An 18,733-nucleotide genomic window follows, 5' to 3' on the forward strand; every position below is an offset into this window, starting at 1 on the left:
CATCTAGTCTCTCAGACCCATTTGAGCCACTGACCACCATTGTGAGAGTCTATTAATGTGAAATGGTGGCCGTGGCTCAAACATGTTATCACTTTTTAAGTTACTTGTTGTGTTTAGAATCTGTGACCAGTGCCAGCAGAATATGCCTCAACTCGATTTTTACAGATTACAGTAAATTATTAAAGTACAGAATGTAAGCTTTCATATGATGTATCATTCAATGAAATTGGACAATAATTGAAGGAGATATGACCATCTAAAACTTGTTGAAACAGACACCCCAAAGCAGAGAATAAGCCATGCAAAGAATCCTGAAATTTTAGCACCACTTGAATGGGTGTGACAATAGATACTTGTCCACAACCCTAATTTCTTGCATAATCACTCCCCCACCCACTAACCACTCCCCCACTAGGTTAAAGTAAAAGTAAGTTAAAGTAAAGAAATATAGGACTGAAGTTGTTTAGTGTATATTTTGTAATAATACAATCTAAAAAGTAACTAGTAGGCTAACAGAGTTTTCAATGGATATAGGCTATGTAGTTTTAGACCAATGCTTTAACATGTGTGCAATGAAACAAAGGGCAGAAGAATGAGATCTAACACCTTAGGTGCCCCAATAAACCCTTTTGAAAGTACAACAATTCAATTTAACTTATACACCACCTGGTTGTAAATAGCTGCAGTACAGAATTTTATGCAGGTCTACTTTAAGCAATCAAAGTCAGACAATTGACCCAGTATTTTGCTATTTAAAAAAAACAGATACAGCAAACAGCAAGTCATAATGATCATTAGTCAATTGATACCGTTTCGTAGAGACGGCCTACACGACGCGTGATCTTGGCGCTGGGTGCGCGAGGGAAAAAATAAAGCGATTTCCCGACATTTCCTTTTCAATTGATACCGTTTCATAGAGACGGCCTACACAAACGTTCTATATACCAAATGAAAGCCTGCATTTCATAGTTTACATAGTATATAACCTTTTTTTAAATGAGCAAGAAATGAGCGACACAGACGGCTAGCTAGCTTCTAGCCTGTTTGTTGGTGAAAGACTCCAAGTTGGGAAGTGTATTTCAGCGAGTAAGCTATACGTGGTTTTGTTTATTTACTCCAAGCTGGGAAGTGTATTTCAGCGAGTAGCAGCGAGGGTTATACTTTACAGAAAATAAACAAAACCACGTATAGCTACTCGCTGAAATACACTTCCCAGCTTGGAGTCTTTCACCAACAAACAACAGGCTAGAAGCTAGCTAGCCTAGTTAGCTAGCCGTCTGTGTGTGTTAAAGAGCAAAGAGCCAAGATCATACGTCTTATACGTTATTTTAATCATAACTAGCTCATTTCTAATGTGAGTCTATAAATGTAACATGGTGGTCCGTGGCTCAAATACTTAATGAATAATGGACCTCGACTAGATGGAAAAACAATTGTGTTTGTTTTGGTAAGAAGGAAAAACACTCGGTCATCGACGGGCCCGTTGTTTATAAACCTTCAACAGTAACCATTAGGCTACTGAAACACTGTTTTACGGTTTCGTACAAACATCATATATAAACATCATAACAAGTAACTTCAAGTGATAGACGTTTGAACACAAAAACAACAACAGCGTTAAGTATTAAATAACATTTAATCACTTACTTGCTCCGAAGACGGACCCGGAAGATGGTGACGTGGCACTTCCAAACAAACACTGACCAAGCCGACCTCCACGCGTCTCTTCCGTATTTGAGGACGGCGGCACTTCCTTCCGGTGTGAGGCCACGCCCGCGAGATTTAACAGCGAATCTATTGTAGTCATTGTAGTCATCCTACTTACATCCGGGTCCCTTGGTCCCATCCGCTTCTAATGCAAAATAGCTACATAAAACGCGTGAATCTTTTTTTTTTTTTTTTTACAATAACGTTATTTGTCAGAAAGGAAGCCATTGAGGGTTAAAATGGGTCTTAATGCTTCCAACTCATATAACTGTCACCAACAACACTTTTAATGATATTACATGAAGCAGACAGCCCTGTGATGAAACCTTTAGCATTACACTGTGGATAATACGTTTTTATTCACAATGGAATGTTATTGTACTCTTAATATATCATGGTGTAGCACAGCACAGTAGATTCATATTTCAATCGATCTGGGATGTTAAAATTGTGCAAAACTCTGTTCAATGAATGGCCTCTTCTGCTACATTAAACATTACTAAACATTAAACGTTACTTATACCTGTTATTGAGACTCCTATAGAGCATGTTGACATGGATAGCTTGGTTAGTAGTATCTCTGTTAGTTAATGCAGTTTGATTGATTAAATTAATAGCCTATTTTATTAGACAAAAATGTAGAACAGTAGTGTCATAGAGTGGAAAATGCCATTTGGTTTAATGTCACAGAATGCAGTGCCACGTAGAGCAGCATGATAAATGGTTAACTTTATAGTGTGTTCAAAAATGGCAGATCTGCAAGTTCAGTGTCTTGAATGAGATGTGCTGTGAGTTTGCATATCTGCTATTGTCCAGCATAGGACCGTTGCACAGTGAAGTATAAACAAGGCTTTAGGATTTATAAGTCGTTTTTAGAATATAATAGAATATTCACTCCAGTGAATAGCATTTATCCATTTAGATAACTTTTTGATGTTATTTAATTACTTATTTTTACACAGAAACATAATGTGTGTCTTTACAATAACTGTAATGTAATAATAATACTAATAATGTAATGTAATAATTATTAATTAAATAGCCTTATTTTATTCTGAAGGCAACCGGATGTCTTAAATTAGCTAGCTCTCAGACAGGAAGTTCTAAATTAGCTCAAAAGACGGAGCCGACACTCCGCCCCTCCGTAATTCATTCATTCACCAATCATCTTTTCGCAGATAAGTAAGCCTGGGACCGAGGCTACCAATCACCAGCATATTTCCTAGGGGACCACCAGTTGTCCTTGAAGGGATTACAGGTGGTCCCCATGCCCCAGGTAAATGATGGAGTTGGTAACCAAATGGACCCTTATAGAGCTTGAACTCGAGCGTAAAATGAAACCAAATGGACCCATAAAACGGCTATAGCCACTTGCCCAAATTCCCCAAAATGTGCTGACCTCATCACATTTGTGATTATTGAAATGGCCGTTTTTAGCCCAAGCGGTGTTTTTGCACTAAACTAATGCTTGTTATGGATTCAGAATCATGAAATTGACATTTTTGCCTTATACAGTATAGGATGTCTAGTATAGATCACATATAAACACCTATAAAAACAATTGCTCAATACCCACAGCTGGTCAGTAAGTGGATTCATGAATGCACTTTTATATTTACTATAGGCTATACCAAATTTCCCACCACACAGCTGCCAGACTACTGGGCCTTGATGTGAAAAAATTTGAAAACCACTGCCCTATGGTTTTGCCTCACTAAACAAATGATTTTCCATTATTTTGTTTGGCTATTGCTATACCGGTAATTTCCCTTTAATATATATAGGTTTATCTCAAAAGTCAAATATTTCATATTTAAATTACAAATATATCAGTCCTTAATGTACTACAAGTAATATTTCTCTACTATATGATCCACTTAAGATTTAAGCACAATTTTGACCATCAACATGAACCTTGAAGATGTTGATTTACAGCATTGTCCAACGCTGTAGCCCAGATGGGAGGTGGCATTATATATAGTACACAAATGTTAAATGGTTTCCTTGCACAGTATGAGCCGAGGTACCATTCCTTAACAAAATGTACCACAAAAGTATAATGTAAACATGTACAAGTGGGATCAACCACAATTCCTGCACATTTATCTAAAACAATTCATATTCGAAAAATTCAATTTAAAATTACAGGTAGACAGATTAGCTAGTCCGAACTAGGCTTTTTCATTTTATTTTGTACAACAGTTTGTTTTTGCTCAAAAATAAGCTTATAAATTCCACATTCCAGGAGAAATACAAATGACCCAACAGTGTCAGACAAACAACTTTATTTTTTGGAAAGAAACACTATGCCATCAGCACGCATGCTCCTCCGACTGCCTTGATCTTCTCCTCTGCTTTTCTGCTGAAGAACTTGGCCTTGACGATCACTGGCTGCTTGGGCAGCTTACCTTTCCCCAGGATTTTGTAGTAACCCTGTGGCGAACGAAAACACAATTAGTCCAGTTCAGTTGATGTAGTACGCATATTAACACTTACACCGAGTCAGAACTCAGCTAAATCATAAAAGAGTTGGTAACAAAATTATTAGATCTTTAACTCTTGAGCGTAAAATGAAATCAAATGGACCCATCAAGGTGCATTCATTTTACGCTCTCAAGAGCTAAATTGTGCATTAGGCTACTTAATTAAAGTAGTACACACACACAAAAAAATTTGGAGCATATAAAATAATCAAATGTTTGCCTTCTCGCCTATGTTACCAACATCAATACAGCATGGAATTGTGGACTAAATCTAATCAAACGACAATAAAATATTCTTTAGTTTTGGGTCTACAAGGCTAAATCTCATCAAATTCCGAATGGTGGACAGTCCGTGGCTTAAATCCTGAATAAATAATGGGCCCACCCCCGATATGAAAAAGATTGAAAATATCTAGGTTGTATCGACACTGTAACTGCCCATGTGGCTGACTGGCCTCCCAGGGACCTAGTCGGTGAATAGGAACAGTCTTCAATCTCAGAGAACTCAAGCACACCAAGATAATGAGGAGTATCAAGATGAGACTCTAGAGTCTCTTAAACGGTTAATTTCAATTAACCACTCAGAGATGCCAAGAGTTAACAGTAGATGATGGAATCTAAAACCAATGCACTATGCATTCAATTCATACAAAATTGACGTTAGTTTTGTGGATTCATTTCACCAAAACCAGAGCAGAACTCCCACACGGACACGGCATTGATTGCCCGAGTTGGGCAATCAATGTAATACAGTTGCAACCACTATATTAATGGCAAGTATTTTATACAGCTTAAGTTAAACAAATCTGAACTATCCCTTTAAAGTTGTATGACAAAAAACAAACAAATCCCAAATACACAGACTTGCCAAGTATAGATGAACAGATTAAGTTCAGTACTGGATCTGTGGCATACTAGGAGCTGTGAAGCAGTTTTGTTATAAATGTAGTCCTTGGACTTGCCAACTTATGCCTTGTTTACATCTGGAATTTACATATTCAGCAAGCAGGATGTAACACGTGCATTCAAACCCTTAAGCCAAATACCAATGATAGTAACTTCTGACTCCTCAGTTACGGTGAAGTTCAGAAGATGATCACATGCCAATTTTACCTAAACACTGCCATGACGGAAGAGGCAGACATTTTGGTATTGTAAGTTGACTCTAGACTCCTGTCAAATGGTCCCACCAGTAAAGTATCATTTTAACCTGGTAAACCATCCCAGTCACGTGAATTCACATCTGTGTTCTCTGGAGCCCAGTCTGGCCACAAACGCTGGCTGAGCATTTTGCAGTTTAAGAGCCAATCAGCATCTGTCCATCACAGGGCCCTCAGTGCAGATGCTGATTAGCTGGTAATGTGAAATTCACACAACCGGTTTTCAAGGCTAGTATAATTTTACCCAAGTATAAAATTGTAGCATAATTACACAGCTAAATATTCTTCAATGTACAAATCCCTCTGTGACAGGGGCAGTGTCTCCTTAGTAATAATATTGATGTGAAGACAATCCAGTCAGTCTGAGTCTATGGGTGAAACTTTCTTAAAACGGACATAAAATCCATTAACTCATGTCTTATCAATAAGCAGAATGGGCAAAAAAACACTTAAAAACACTTCAATTGGTCTAATGGGGGTGCATACTTAGACTAGTCATTGGTTAGACATGGGTTAAGGTTAGCCGCAATTTGCAACTCTAGATTTTTTTTTACAATGGGTTGAATCTAGAGTTGCAATCCCCTCCATCCATTTCCTATTCATTATTTTCGGTTTCTGATCTGCTGGTCTTAAATGACGTTAAACTCACCAACATTGCAGCTGTAGTCCAAGCTTGAATTATCCTCTTTCAATCTGCCGAGCTTGTTTTTCATAAAAATCCCCCGTAGAGATGTTATGAGTTACTTTCTGTCCAAAATATTCCAAGAGTGACATTTCCGAGCTGCCATTTGTATTTTTGCAACGTGCCGTAAAACAAGATGTGAGGGGGAGCGCTTGTTTAATAGAAGGCTGTGTGTGATGGGGCGTCGCACTGTGTCTGCCTCTTCTTTGGGTGTCTTACCTGCTTGCAGGTAAGATTCTATTAAACAAGCGCTCCCCCTCACATCTTGTTTTACGGCACGTTGCAAAAATACAAATGGCAGCTCGGAAATGTCACTCTTGGAATATTTTGGACAGAAAGTAACTCATAACATCTCTACGGGGGATTTTTATGAAAAACAAGCTCGGCAGATTGAAAGAGGATAATTCAAGCTTGGACTACAGCTGCAATGTTGGTGAGTTTAACGTCATTTAAGACCAGCAGATCAGAAACCGAAAATAATGAATAGGAAATGGATGGAGGGGATTGCAACTCTAGATTCAACCCATTGTAAAAAAATCTAGAGTTGCAAATTGCGGCTAGGTTAAGGTTAGGTGTGCTGCCCCGTGGGAGGTTAGGTTTAGGGTGAGGGTTTGAGATAGGTTGTACTTGCAGGACTAATGACTGGTCTAACCAATGACTAGTCTAAACCAAAAACTGTCTAAACTAAGTACTGCACCCGGTTTAATGATTATTATAACCATTTACTCAGTCTTATCAAAATAAACCTTGGATGGGGCACAGATAGGTGAATGGTTAAACATAGGCTGATACTTGACAGCAAGTTGCAGGTTTTATTCAGACCTGGCGGACATTTGCTGCATGTCTCTCCCTGACTCTTCCCCCTGGAACCAATGTCCTGGGTTTCACTCCAGGCATAGAAGCCGTTACATGTCATCCCTGCAGTGCCTGCACTCAGCTTTTATTGCAGTCCAATTCTGCATATCAAACAAAATCACTCTTCAGACATCCTCACGTCCCACAGGGTTAATACTTACGGCGCGGACAGCATCGATGATGGGCGCAGCACCTTCCGGCTTGGCGGCGTAGTTGAGTCTAGTCTGCTCGCTCACCAGAGTCCACAACTTGTCCAGGTTGATGGTGGGGCAATGCTTTGTGTTCTTCTTCAAATGGTAATGTCTCATACCCACCTTACCAAAGTACCCAGGGTGGCTGAAGATTTAACACAGGGTGAAGGGAGGATTAGGCAAATAACTAATGCATCCAACATATTCAACAACATGAGCCGGTGGCATGGGCTCCACAATAATTAATACCACTATTCAATGACATGGCTGCAGTTCATAGGAAGTGTTTTGCTGCTGTGCTTTCAGAATGTATAACTGGTTTGTAATGCGTGTCACTGTTTGACGCTAAAATATGCAATTACAATATCACAACAACTAGGTTGCATCGACACTGACTGTAACTGCCCATGTGGCTGACTGGCCTCCCAGGGACCTAGTCGGTGAATAGGAACAGTCTTCACTCTCAGAGAACTCAAGCACACCAAGACAATGAGGAGTGTCAAGATGAGACTCTAGAGTCTCTAAACCGGTTCATTTCAATTTAGATATTAAGACCTATAACACATCTGTGTCACCTTATAGCTTTTAAACCACTTTAACCGTTATTTTAAACTTTAGCTGTTGAAAAATAGCATATCTATATCGTAAACACGTGTGCAAATCTTGAATAGGCCTATATTCTTTCACAACAACTTCTTTTCAACTCAAATCTGTGCTTCTGGGGGTGCCTGGAACAACATATGTCAAGATGGGGGCTGGCAGCCAAATACATTTTTGTATTTTGGGAGTCAACATAGTACCGGTACTAGTACACAACACAGTACCGGGGTTCAGACATAAGCCACCTCCTACTAATACATTTTGAGAACCACACCGATAGAGAAACCTAGGTTTTCAGAACACTAGAAATGGACCTCAGGTCTTTAATTTAACCACTCAGAGATGCCTAGAGTGGGGTTCGTAAGTGTCACTGGTCGGGACAATGCACTAAGTAGGGGATAACCGGAGCAATGTTTAGAATGAATAGAAGTATGGCTTGTTTTCATTTGAACAATTAATTTAGACACAAAGTGAATGCAATTAGCCACTAGGCTAAGACAACATCTGTCTGGGGTTGTCATAAATTAAGAGAGGGCATCCATACATTTAATATCTGAGCACCCAAATGCATAAACTTGATATAAGTCAATGTAACAAAGCATTTTTAAAACGGTGCATCACGATATGTAGGACGCAAGCCATTTATAAAATACATGTAAACAATGTAGAACTAGAACTTCCCACTGCTTGTAGTTCAGCACTTAATGTATTTCAGTCTCCACACAAAGAGGCACCTCTCCACTCAAGGGTCAACAAATTCTCGACTAGACTCACTATTTATCGAAGTTGATCCTGTGGTGATGCATGCCACCAGCATTACCACGACCTCCAGGATGCTTTCGGTGCTTGCCTGTGGTAGGTAAAATGGAGAGGTAGGTTATGTTATGACAGACAGTTCTGCCTGGCAGTGCCTGCCTGTTCAATGCACAGCAAAAAGGAGTTACGGGACAGTTTAAGGTCTATATGAGGCGTTAGTATCCAACTCACCAACGCGACCATGTCCGTGGCTGACGTGCCCTCGGAGTTTCCTGGTCTTAGTCTTCTTGGTAGGCTGTAAACACATTCGATAAGATGAACATATCACAGAGTAGCAGTTAGCTGACATGCTAGCCTATCTTGTTAAGTAGACAGACAACTGCGTTAAACCCAATAGGCCTATGCTTTATTCGGCCAATGTCAACCCAACATCAGTGATGGTCAAACTACATTTTATAGCTACCGGGTAGTGGGTACACGTTAGTTAGCTCTAGAAACTGTGGGTTTTAGGGTCTAAATACATAACGTTAGCTCAATGCTAACACCGCCGGTGTATCAGGCTCATGCTAACCCAATCTAGCTCCCCTGCCTCGGCAGACAGACTGGGACACATTTACTTTACAAGCTCATTGGTGTTCTAGAACAGCCATTACACTCTCGTTGCATTTGTGCTTTTTGTGTTTTTAAGACATGTGGGCAGTCAGTGGTGTGAAGTCGCATGGACGAGCCTGATATAGCGAACTGTGAAACGTTGAGTCTTCTCCCATTTCTAACGTGTTTGTGCTAGTTTTATCGATAATATTATATCGGGACCAGAGGAAAGTCGAGAATATACTTGGAACTACCCTCGGCATGCATTTTCGTAGATAAATAAAGTGCGGATGGACGTAGATTAAAGTAAACAGTGAAGCACTGCAGTATATTACAGCACCTACCATCTTGGAGGAGAGTTGAAAGAGGAACGGGAACTCAAAGTCTCACGGTTTTGTGCGAGATTTTCTTTTGGGATAGGTGGAGAGTTAAAAGTCTTCAGCGACGCCTACTGGAGGGCGGGGTAGACTGCAACGAACTGAACGAAGTCGGTTAATTTGCAGATTGTTGACATAATAAGAAAGGTTTTTTGATACCCAATTTCTGGAAAATGTAATTTAAAATGTATTATTCGTTTTTCTTCCTGGGAAGTTGGCTAATAATAACCTTTCTATTCTATTAACTTCCAATTAAATTTGAAATCTGTATTTTGCATTATCAATACAGAATATTAAATAAAAGTATTTTTTGTCTTAAATCATGTGAGCTGCCTGAATGAACTGAATGTCAAGAAATGTTTCCCTCAGATGTGTGTGTGTGTGTGTGTGTGTGTGTGTGTGTGTGTGTGTGTGTGTGTGTGTGTGTGTGTGTGTGTGTGTGTGTGTGTGTGTGTGTGTGTGTGTGTGTGTGTATAGGTGCAGAGAGGGGTAATTTTTGGTAGCCTATGTTGTTGTATCAAACAGGCAGAGACAAAACAGCATACGCTTTACCTCAACCATACACAACATAAGTTTCAAATGTATTGCAAGTACTTTGCGTCAACTTTACCATGAGGCATCCTATTACCGGTATTTATGTTTTACTATTATGTATGGAAAACATTACCAATAATAGTATATGGGATTTTGAGGGATTGTGAAGGGCGACAGCAGCTGAACATGTACATCAGCTTCAGTTGAAAGTATGCTACTGTATATTCTGTCTTTCACCATCTTGTAGTGGCACAACAAGTCAAAATGTCTGGAGACACTGACTGATACGTATTATTATTACCACCTCTCTCCACCAATCATATCTCTGACGTGCCCCTATCAGTGCTGAACACACAAGAGAACCCATCCGCTTTAGCCTCACTTCAGTTCACACCCTACCCTGACAAACTGTTCTTTTGTATTTACAAAGCAAACATCTAGTTTTTCCTTTGACTACAACTCATAGTCAGGTAAGGGATATTTTAGTAGGAGGTGGCTTATGTCTGAACCCCGGTACTGTGTTGTGACTGTGTTGTGTAATCACGATTACATATTTAAGTTTAATATTTAAGTACAATGTTATTGTTATGATGTTGGCCTACAGTATTTGTCAGAATAGAACACATAGTCAGTAATGGCTGGATATTGTGGAAAATTAAAAGCATTGAATGCTGTATCTTAGCACTTCTTGGGGGGGTTTACTCAGCTTTCTGCTGTTTGACTTCACCACTATAAATTTGTGTTCTTATTACTTTCTTTCTTTATACCAGTGGTTTTCAACCAGTGGTACAGGTAGCCTACTGCCAGTGGTCCTTGAGGGGGTTCCAGGTGGTCCCCAGCTAAATGATGGAGAGTTTGCAACCAAATGGACCCTTAATATATATCTTTAACTCTTGAGAGTGTAAAATTAAAACAAAAGGGTCCATTTGGTTTCATTTTACTCTCGAGATTTACCTTATTGTTGTTAAACATCTGCATTACTTAATTTACAAGAAGTCTTCACAATTAGAGAATGTAGAAGAACTGTTATTTGTTTATCAACGTTTGCCAACAGCATTGAATTCTGTTGGCAAACGATAACAAAAATATTCTTCAGTTTGGGGTCTGAGAGGCAAAAATCTCATCAAATGGTGGTCCGTGGATCAAATGCTGAATAAATAATGGACCTTAATGAAAAAGGTTGAAAACCACCGCTTTATATTCTCCCCTATCCCCCCAAAGAACCCCTGGTGGTAGATGGAAGGATTGTGTTGCGAGTGCCATGGCAACTAACTTTCCCCAAAGGCGGGCAACACTGTTGCCACGAGAGGCTAAACTGCGAGCACTGGTGGCACTGTCCCTTGATACTGACCCAGAGCCCACAACATCTGCAGACCTGGCAACAACTGCAGCGCAGCACAGCTTCATAATACAGCAAGTAATACAAAGAAAGAGAAAGGTATATATATTAGCTGTTTGTTGTGTTATCAAGTGTATCTGAAAATGTGAATTGACAGTAAAACTGTTTGTAATGACTATAGACGTCTTGGTGGAATTACAGCATGTTTCTTTCTCTTTCAATATAACAGCATGGCAGCCCTGCTGTGTCCTGTGGGATGGAAACAGCATGCCATGGGAAAACCGAGGTGGGCTCTTTGTTTACAAAAAGGCAAAGGCATCCTCCTCCTGTCTCATCTGTCGCTGACAGAAACATAGCAACACAACTAAGGAGAATTAGGTAACAACATCATATGAACTGCTGGCTCCTTGAGATGAAAATCATGCATCATCATGATGTTTTGAATCAACTTATATGAAAATGATGAAGATTTCAAAATCATGTTTTTCCAATTATTTTAGTTTCATATTGAGTGATGATAGTGTTGAAATATGAATGACAATGATGTATTATGGAAATATGGGGTTTAATTAATGAAGTAATTCTTCAGCAATTTTCAAATGCCATTTTAGCAGAGGACATCAGTAGAGGAGAATAAATCACATTATTATGTCATAATATTATTCTGTATTATATATACGGGTGCATATGCCATTGTGTTATACTGTAATTAATAACGCTGTGTGAGGAAAGTATCATTCATGACCGTACTTTAAATTAAAAATGTAATAGACATTATTGAACTTGGTAATTTGTTTCTGTAGGACTGATCCAGTGGCCCAGAGGATTCTGGGTAATTCCTGTGTGGCAGTGGTGTGTCTGGAACGCCTGCGGCTCCAGGTGGAACCTCATCCGTCTCTGTCCACGGCAGCTTTCCAGAACCAGGTGGAACCTCACCAGTCTCTGTCCACGGCAGCTTTCCAGAACCAGGTGGAACCGGACCAGTCTCTGTCCACGGCAGCTTTCCAGAACCAGGTGGAACCGGACCAGTCTCTGTCCACGGCAGCTTTCCAGAACCAGGTGGAACCTCACCAGTCTCTGTCCACGGCAGCTTTCCAGAACCAGGTGGAACCTCATCCGTCTCTGTCCACGGCATCTTTCCAGAACCAGGTGGAACCTCATCCGTCTCTGTCCACGGCAGCTTTCCAGAACCAGGTGGAACCTCATCCGTCTCTGTCCACGGCATCTTTCCAGAACCAGGTGGAACCTCACCAGTCTCTGTCCATGGCAGCTTTCCAGAACCAGGTGGAACCTCACCAGTCTCTGTCCACGGCAGCTTTCCAGAACCAGGTGGAACCGGACCAGTCTCTGTCCACGGCATCTTTCCAGAACCAGGTGGAACCTGACCAGTCTCTGTCCATGGCAGCTTTCCAACCAATCGTGTCTTTGGTACGGCTGCATGCTCCACAAACATGCTCCACAACAGCTGTTGACAGTTCTTCCTCTTTGGATCATGCTCACCAGGTATGAATGTATATAGCTTCCAAACCGTTATGACGACTCTTTTTCTCATTCATTATCAATGGCATTTAATGTTTGTAATGTTAACCCTAACCCTCAAAGCTGGACATAGGAGGGGCTAGCGCTCATCAAAATTAATCCTTGTTGTTTTTAGTTATTATATAATAATTAGTATGATTATGATTATTATTATTGGTATCACACTCTTTAGTTTATAGTTTTAAAACATACTTACATATCTCATTTCTAAAAGAAAAATAACTAGAAATGCACTCTGTCGAGGTGCCAACTTGCGCCTTGCAGTTGGCACCTCGACAAGTACTGCTACTAACTAATGTCTATAACAACTGCTGTTCTAAATCCTTTAGACCCGTTATTGACCTTATTCCAACCTTGAAACGTACCTTAGTAGTTACGTCACCATCAACAGCCAATAAGGGACTACCATTCTTACCCCAACATAAATACATACCCAGCCGTCCACCAAACGTACCTGGTTGTCCCTTATGGCCGGTGGACAACACCGACATACATACCCAGCTGATCGCAGTACTAACTAGAACTGCACTCTGTCGAGTGCATACTTGCTTGTTGCACACTAGTAGGCCATAAATGGCCAACTAGTGCGCAAGCAGAGCGCGCAAGTCCTTTCGACCGCTGTAAACTGTCAAATCTCAGTATCTCTGTGAAGGAACGTTTGAAATGATTAATGTTTAGATGTAACTATTTGCTACCTACTTTATACATATAAACATCTAGTATTATTAAGTATGATTCAAGTTTCTATCTATATAAGAAATACTGTTTTATCATTGTAGATATATTCTGGATCCCTTTTTAGTTTTTCTAGTCATACACATACACACCACGTACTCTGGTCCCAGCAGATCAGGCACAATTTGCTATTTTATTTTTTACTGATTATGTATATAGTATACGTATGACTAGCTCTAAATGATGACGTAAGAAATATATATAGTATATATATAGTATATAGGCATATACTATATATGTATACATATATACTCTATACTGTATAAAGTGTGTAGTTGTAAGTTGATTAGCGGTATACTGTGGTTACTTTGCGCCAAAAACCGTGACGGCTGTTCCGCCATTTGAGGCTTACGCAGAAAAACATCAAATCTGTGCCTGTGTTGCTGGACCAATGATGACGAAATGACCATATTTCTTACGTCATCATTTAGAGCTAGTCATACACATACACACCACGTACTCTGGTCCCAGCAGATCAGGCACAATTTGCTATTTTATTTTTTACTGATTATGTATATAGTATATGTATGACTAGCTCTAAATGATGACGTAAGAAATATGGTCATTTCGTCATCATTGGTCCAGCAACACAGGCACAGATTTGATGTTTTTCTGCGTAAGCCTCGAATGGCGGAACAGCTGTCACGACGAAGGAGACCGGGCGAAAATATTACTTGCGCGCTCTGCTTGCGCAAGTAAATAGTAATACATTTAATTAAATTCACCCCCCCCCCCATCTGCCTTGTTTCCTCTCACAGAATGGACACAAGCAAAGCGTGGAGGACAGTCCGGAGATCAGAGAAGAAACATCTCCATGGTCACCCATTCCATGCTTAGATCTGGACCGGTCAGAACCAACAGCATCATCCTGGACAGAGCCTTACAACCTCGACAGCCCGGAACAAGACGAGGACCGTCGGCCAACCCCAGATACACCTCACTCTCTGCTCCGATCTGGATGGAAGGCCATTTCAGAGCCATTTGAGCTGGATGATCCACAACCAGACCAGGATATGGTGATTGAAATAGATCCGGGACCAGAACTCTCTCTGCTGCCGACACCACCGGGCCAGAGAAGATGTGCCTTTGCCCTCGACCTAGACCATGAATCCGAATCCAGTTGTGAATCGTGGAAAATGGAACCCGTATGCGAGGAGAACAGCGAGGGCCAACGTATGGACTGCTGCTCGTCCACACGACACCAGGGGGTTGTTTCTGCACTGCGCCAGCAGGCCGGAGCTGAAGAAGAAGAGACTGAGGTTGAGACCGAGGATGGGTTTGGAGCCGAGACTGAGCTTAATGCTAGTGTTGATGAGACTGAGCTTAATGCTAGTGTTGATGAAACTGAGCTTAATGCTAGTGTTGATGAAACTGAGCTTAATGCTATTGTTGATGAGGCTGCTGGCGAGGATCCAGGCATTGAGGCTGGTGTTGCAGCCGGCGCTGCTGAGACAGACGGTGAGACTGACGTGGAGCCAGCTGTTGTTTTTCCACAGCTAATTTTGATTTCAGTTTTAGTCATAGTCTTTTGAATAAAACTTAAGCTAGTTTTAGTCATATTTTAGTCATCTGAAATGTTTTAGTGTTAGTCTAGTTTTAGTCGACTAAATATCATACGATTTTAGTCGACTAAATCTATAGTTGATTTAGTCGACTAAAATGTATTTGATGGCTGATTTTACAGTTGCTGAAAATAAATAATACAAGCTCCAAACGCGTCGCAGCGCGACGTGTTGGGAGCTTGTAGATCGGCTATTGTCAGCATGCAAGTGCATGCAAGTGTAAAATTACTTCTGTCTTTTACTGTCTCTTGTCCACAAGTCCCTCCCTAACATTTTAGTCTAGTTTTTATTTGTAATTGTCAATATATTTAGTCTTAGTTTTAGTCATCATAGCTTAGTTTTCATTTAGTTTCCATTTCGTTTTTGTCAGTGAAAAAAGGTAGTCGACGAAAACAGAAAAAGGTCATAGTTTTGGTCGACGAAATCAACACTGCGTGGAGGCTGGTGCTGAGGCTGATGTTTTGGCTGGTGTTGAGACTGCAGGTGCTGCTAAGAAGACCTGTGCTGAGGCTGCTGGTGTGCGAGGGGAGACGGAGAGCGAGGATTTCTGTGGCGTGTGTCTGGACGGAGGGGAGCTCCTCTGCTGTGACGGCTGTCCCAAGGTCTTCCACCTCGACTGCCACATACCTCCTCTCATCAGCTTCCCATTGTGAGTGTATACGTGCTAAAACATGGACTTCACCTTGACCCTGCAAATAATCGGAGATCGGATTTCGGTCATAATTTCATAATCGTGCACCCCTAATATATGAACCCAAATACTTGTACAGGTAGTCATCAAACTGTTTGAAAGGAGTGTTGTTAAGTGCTTTGATAACGTGGTTATTGTTGGATTCGCATAAATGTACGTATTCAGCTTTTGTCTTGTTGAGATAAAGACCAACACAGTTGGAGGCCTGCTCAAGAGACTGAAGTAGAGCCTGTGCGTCCTTCAAGGATTGAATGATAAGCGCGATGTCATCAGCGAAGTCAGTGTCAGTTACTACAGTTAGGTGTTTAGCAGGATGACGAGAGCTTCTAGGGTTTATTTGGTAGCCCTGGCCACTTATAATGACTGGTGACTGGTACCAGTCTGGTGTCTGGAGGGTGACTGGTACCAGTCTGGTGTCTGGAGGGTGACTGGTACCAACTACTCTGCCACAGTGCCCTTGAGCAAGGCATTGAACCCCGAAGATTACACAGTTCTCTGACCTGCCTGTTTAAATGCATAGGAAATGTAAAAATTAAACTAATTAATTAATTACTTAATTAATTGTAATTATAAACTAATTATAATGCATTTTAAAGCCTAGACTGATATTACCCTGAGAATCGGCAAAAGTAATAATAATACCAATAAGTAAGGATAAAGATATTGGATGATCACTGAGACCGACAACTATACCTATACAGTGTATAGTATACACTATATCAATCAGTGTTTACTTCCCCCGCGATAGAACATGGAATGCCCAAACCACACCAAAGGGTCGAGATGGGAGGTGGTTATGGTCGGTGGTTAAGGTCAACCAAACCTCAGTGCCCACGCTTTTATTCTCATTCTCATTCAAGGTCAACCACACCAATGCAACTCATTGAGTTGCAATGAGTTGCATTGGTGTGGTTGAACCTTAAAACAGTTTTGTCCCAATAAGGAGTCCCTACAGACCGGTGTGGTCTGTGCTTTATTAACTCTTCAACTGTTGTTGAAGAGCATCCATCTTCATCCTACAGGGGCAACTGGGTGTGTACACTGTGCAGGACAGAGCAGGACGACTCTGTGGAGATGATGTATGCCTGTGAGAACACACAACCAAAAACAAAAGCCCCGTACACGCTATCCAACGTGTACCAGAGGGTGAGTAGTAGTAGAATACAGTTCAGGAAATATTATGTCTGAACAACAACAATCTTACAACAACACACGATGATTGCTTTTGTCATCGTTAGGGATGGAGCTCGAAACCCGATACCCGGAAAAACCCGATAACAAGCTTATTGAGTACCTGGTATCAATAAGCTTTTGGCCTTATCAAGCCTGTTACCGAGCATAGCGGCCCATGACGTCGGGTTTAAACAATCAAGACAAGAGGCGATCAAGAAATAAATGTACTATTCATTCATGCTGGCACAAACATGTCGGTCTAAAAGTGTATTGATACCTGCATGCCAACCAACGCTGCACGGGTAAACAAAAGTAGTACTATAGTAAAAGATACTGGTTCTGTTCTGAATTTATTGTGGTCTCTCAAAATCATATAATCAACTCGATAGTGGGCTCGATAAGAGCCTGGCTCGATAAGCCTGATCAATAAGGTGCTCGTTATCAATCAAAATCTACGAGCTCCATCCCTAGTTGTCGTTCCCCGATGTCGTGTCTCCGCCCCACAAGAAAAAGAAAGTCCACATTATATTGTTGAGAACAGTCAACAGTGTGTCTGTGTTTGTCTTCTGCCCTTACAGAGATGTGAGAACAGTCAACAGTGTGTCTGTGTTTGTCTCCTGCCCTTACAGAGATGTGAGAAGTTGACCCTGCTGTTGTCCTGCCACAAGCTCAGTGCTCCGTTCCATGAGGCTGTCAGTCCATTGGTCAGTTACGTCAGTGGTTCACAAACGTTTTAGCCCGTGAACCAAAAGAGAGATTAGACTTCAATGTCTTTATATACAAAATAAGAAAAAAGTACAAATCATAAAAAATAAAAAACAGCTAAAGTTTAAAATAATGGTTAAAAGTGTTTAAAAGCTATAAGGTGACACAGATGCATCCTCGGGTCTAAATGGGTTTTAATATCCTAATGCTGTGACAGTGTGGGGTCGATTAAGGACTTCTATGTTACTTACTTCTATATTACTAATCTAATTACAGTATTATGATCTGGGGGCGTGTAGTATGTCATATTGCAATTTTGGGCATGTTAAGAAGCGCTTTTGACACCCCCCGGAGTGCGCAAAACGGCCTTGAATTAGTCATGGGTGTGTTTAAGGCGTGTTTGAGACGTACCCAATCAACATGTCCGTACTATTCTCTTTACCAGTCAGCTGATGTCACATACGGAATGCGCACTTTGGGGGTCGTGGTATGACATTTCTTCAGGCTGGCACCATAGAAGACATGACATGCCTTTGTCACATTTGGGTTAATTATTCCTATTGCACTGCATGCTGTCACCTTTATGCCTCAAAAGAACAGACCCACCTTTCAGATCGGAATGGAATTGCGAGTAGATAGCAGCATATTGGCAAATTGCCAATCCATGCGTAATTAATTAATTCGATAACGATAGAACCATGTACCATACAGCGAATGAAAGCAAGATTCCTAAGGAATATGGATATTTTTACATTTAATAAAACGGTTGAGAAATGAGAGAACCATGAGTGTTTATAGGCTAATATCAACGTTTTTTTATGAAAGACCAAACGGGCTGTGAACTTGAAGAGCTCAATCACCATCCCGACACGGAAGAAATATAGCCTAGTGCATGCATGTATATGCACTGTGACTGTTGCACTTGCACACAGTAGCCTACACACGCTCTTTATTTGTTTCTATTGAAAAACACCAGTAAAATAACGTTTATTATATTTTATTTCATTCAAGTCAAGGAATGAGTTGAATGCGTGCTGTAATGCTGTGGCCTGG

The 18,733-nt window shown here is 40.8% G+C and overlaps 1 protein-coding gene across 1 annotated transcript; it reads right to left on the reverse strand.

Moving 5' to 3' along the window:
• Positions 1-3,974: 3,974 nt before the first annotated feature.
• On the reverse strand, positions 3,975-9,403 carry rpl27a (ribosomal protein L27a). The gene is made up of 5 exons (XM_083762555.1): positions 9,370-9,403; positions 8,666-8,729; positions 8,453-8,528; positions 7,049-7,223; positions 3,975-4,140 (listed from the first exon to the last, which is right to left on the reverse strand). The coding sequence occupies exons 1-5, from the start codon at positions 9,370-9,372 to the stop codon at positions 4,012-4,014; spliced, it is 447 nt and encodes a 148-aa protein (XP_083618681.1). The 5' UTR covers positions 9,373-9,403; the 3' UTR covers positions 3,975-4,011.
• Positions 9,404-18,733: the final 9,330 nt, after the last annotated feature.

This window comes from Protomyctophum parallelum (assembly GCF_964188405.1).
Source record: "Protomyctophum parallelum genome assembly, chromosome: 4".
Classification (NCBI taxonomy): domain Eukaryota; kingdom Metazoa; phylum Chordata; class Actinopteri; order Myctophiformes; family Myctophidae; genus Protomyctophum; species Protomyctophum parallelum.

Coding starts and splice junctions, on each gene's coding strand:
- rpl27a (XM_083762555.1), bottom strand. Junction 8,529..8,665: donor CCACGGACATGGTCGCGTTG/GTGAGTTGGATA, acceptor TACCTACCACAG/GCAAGCACCGAAAGCATCCT. Junction 7,224..8,452: donor AGGATCAACTTCGATAAATA/GTGAGTCTAGTC, acceptor TTAAATCTTCAG/CCACCCTGGGTACTTTGGTA.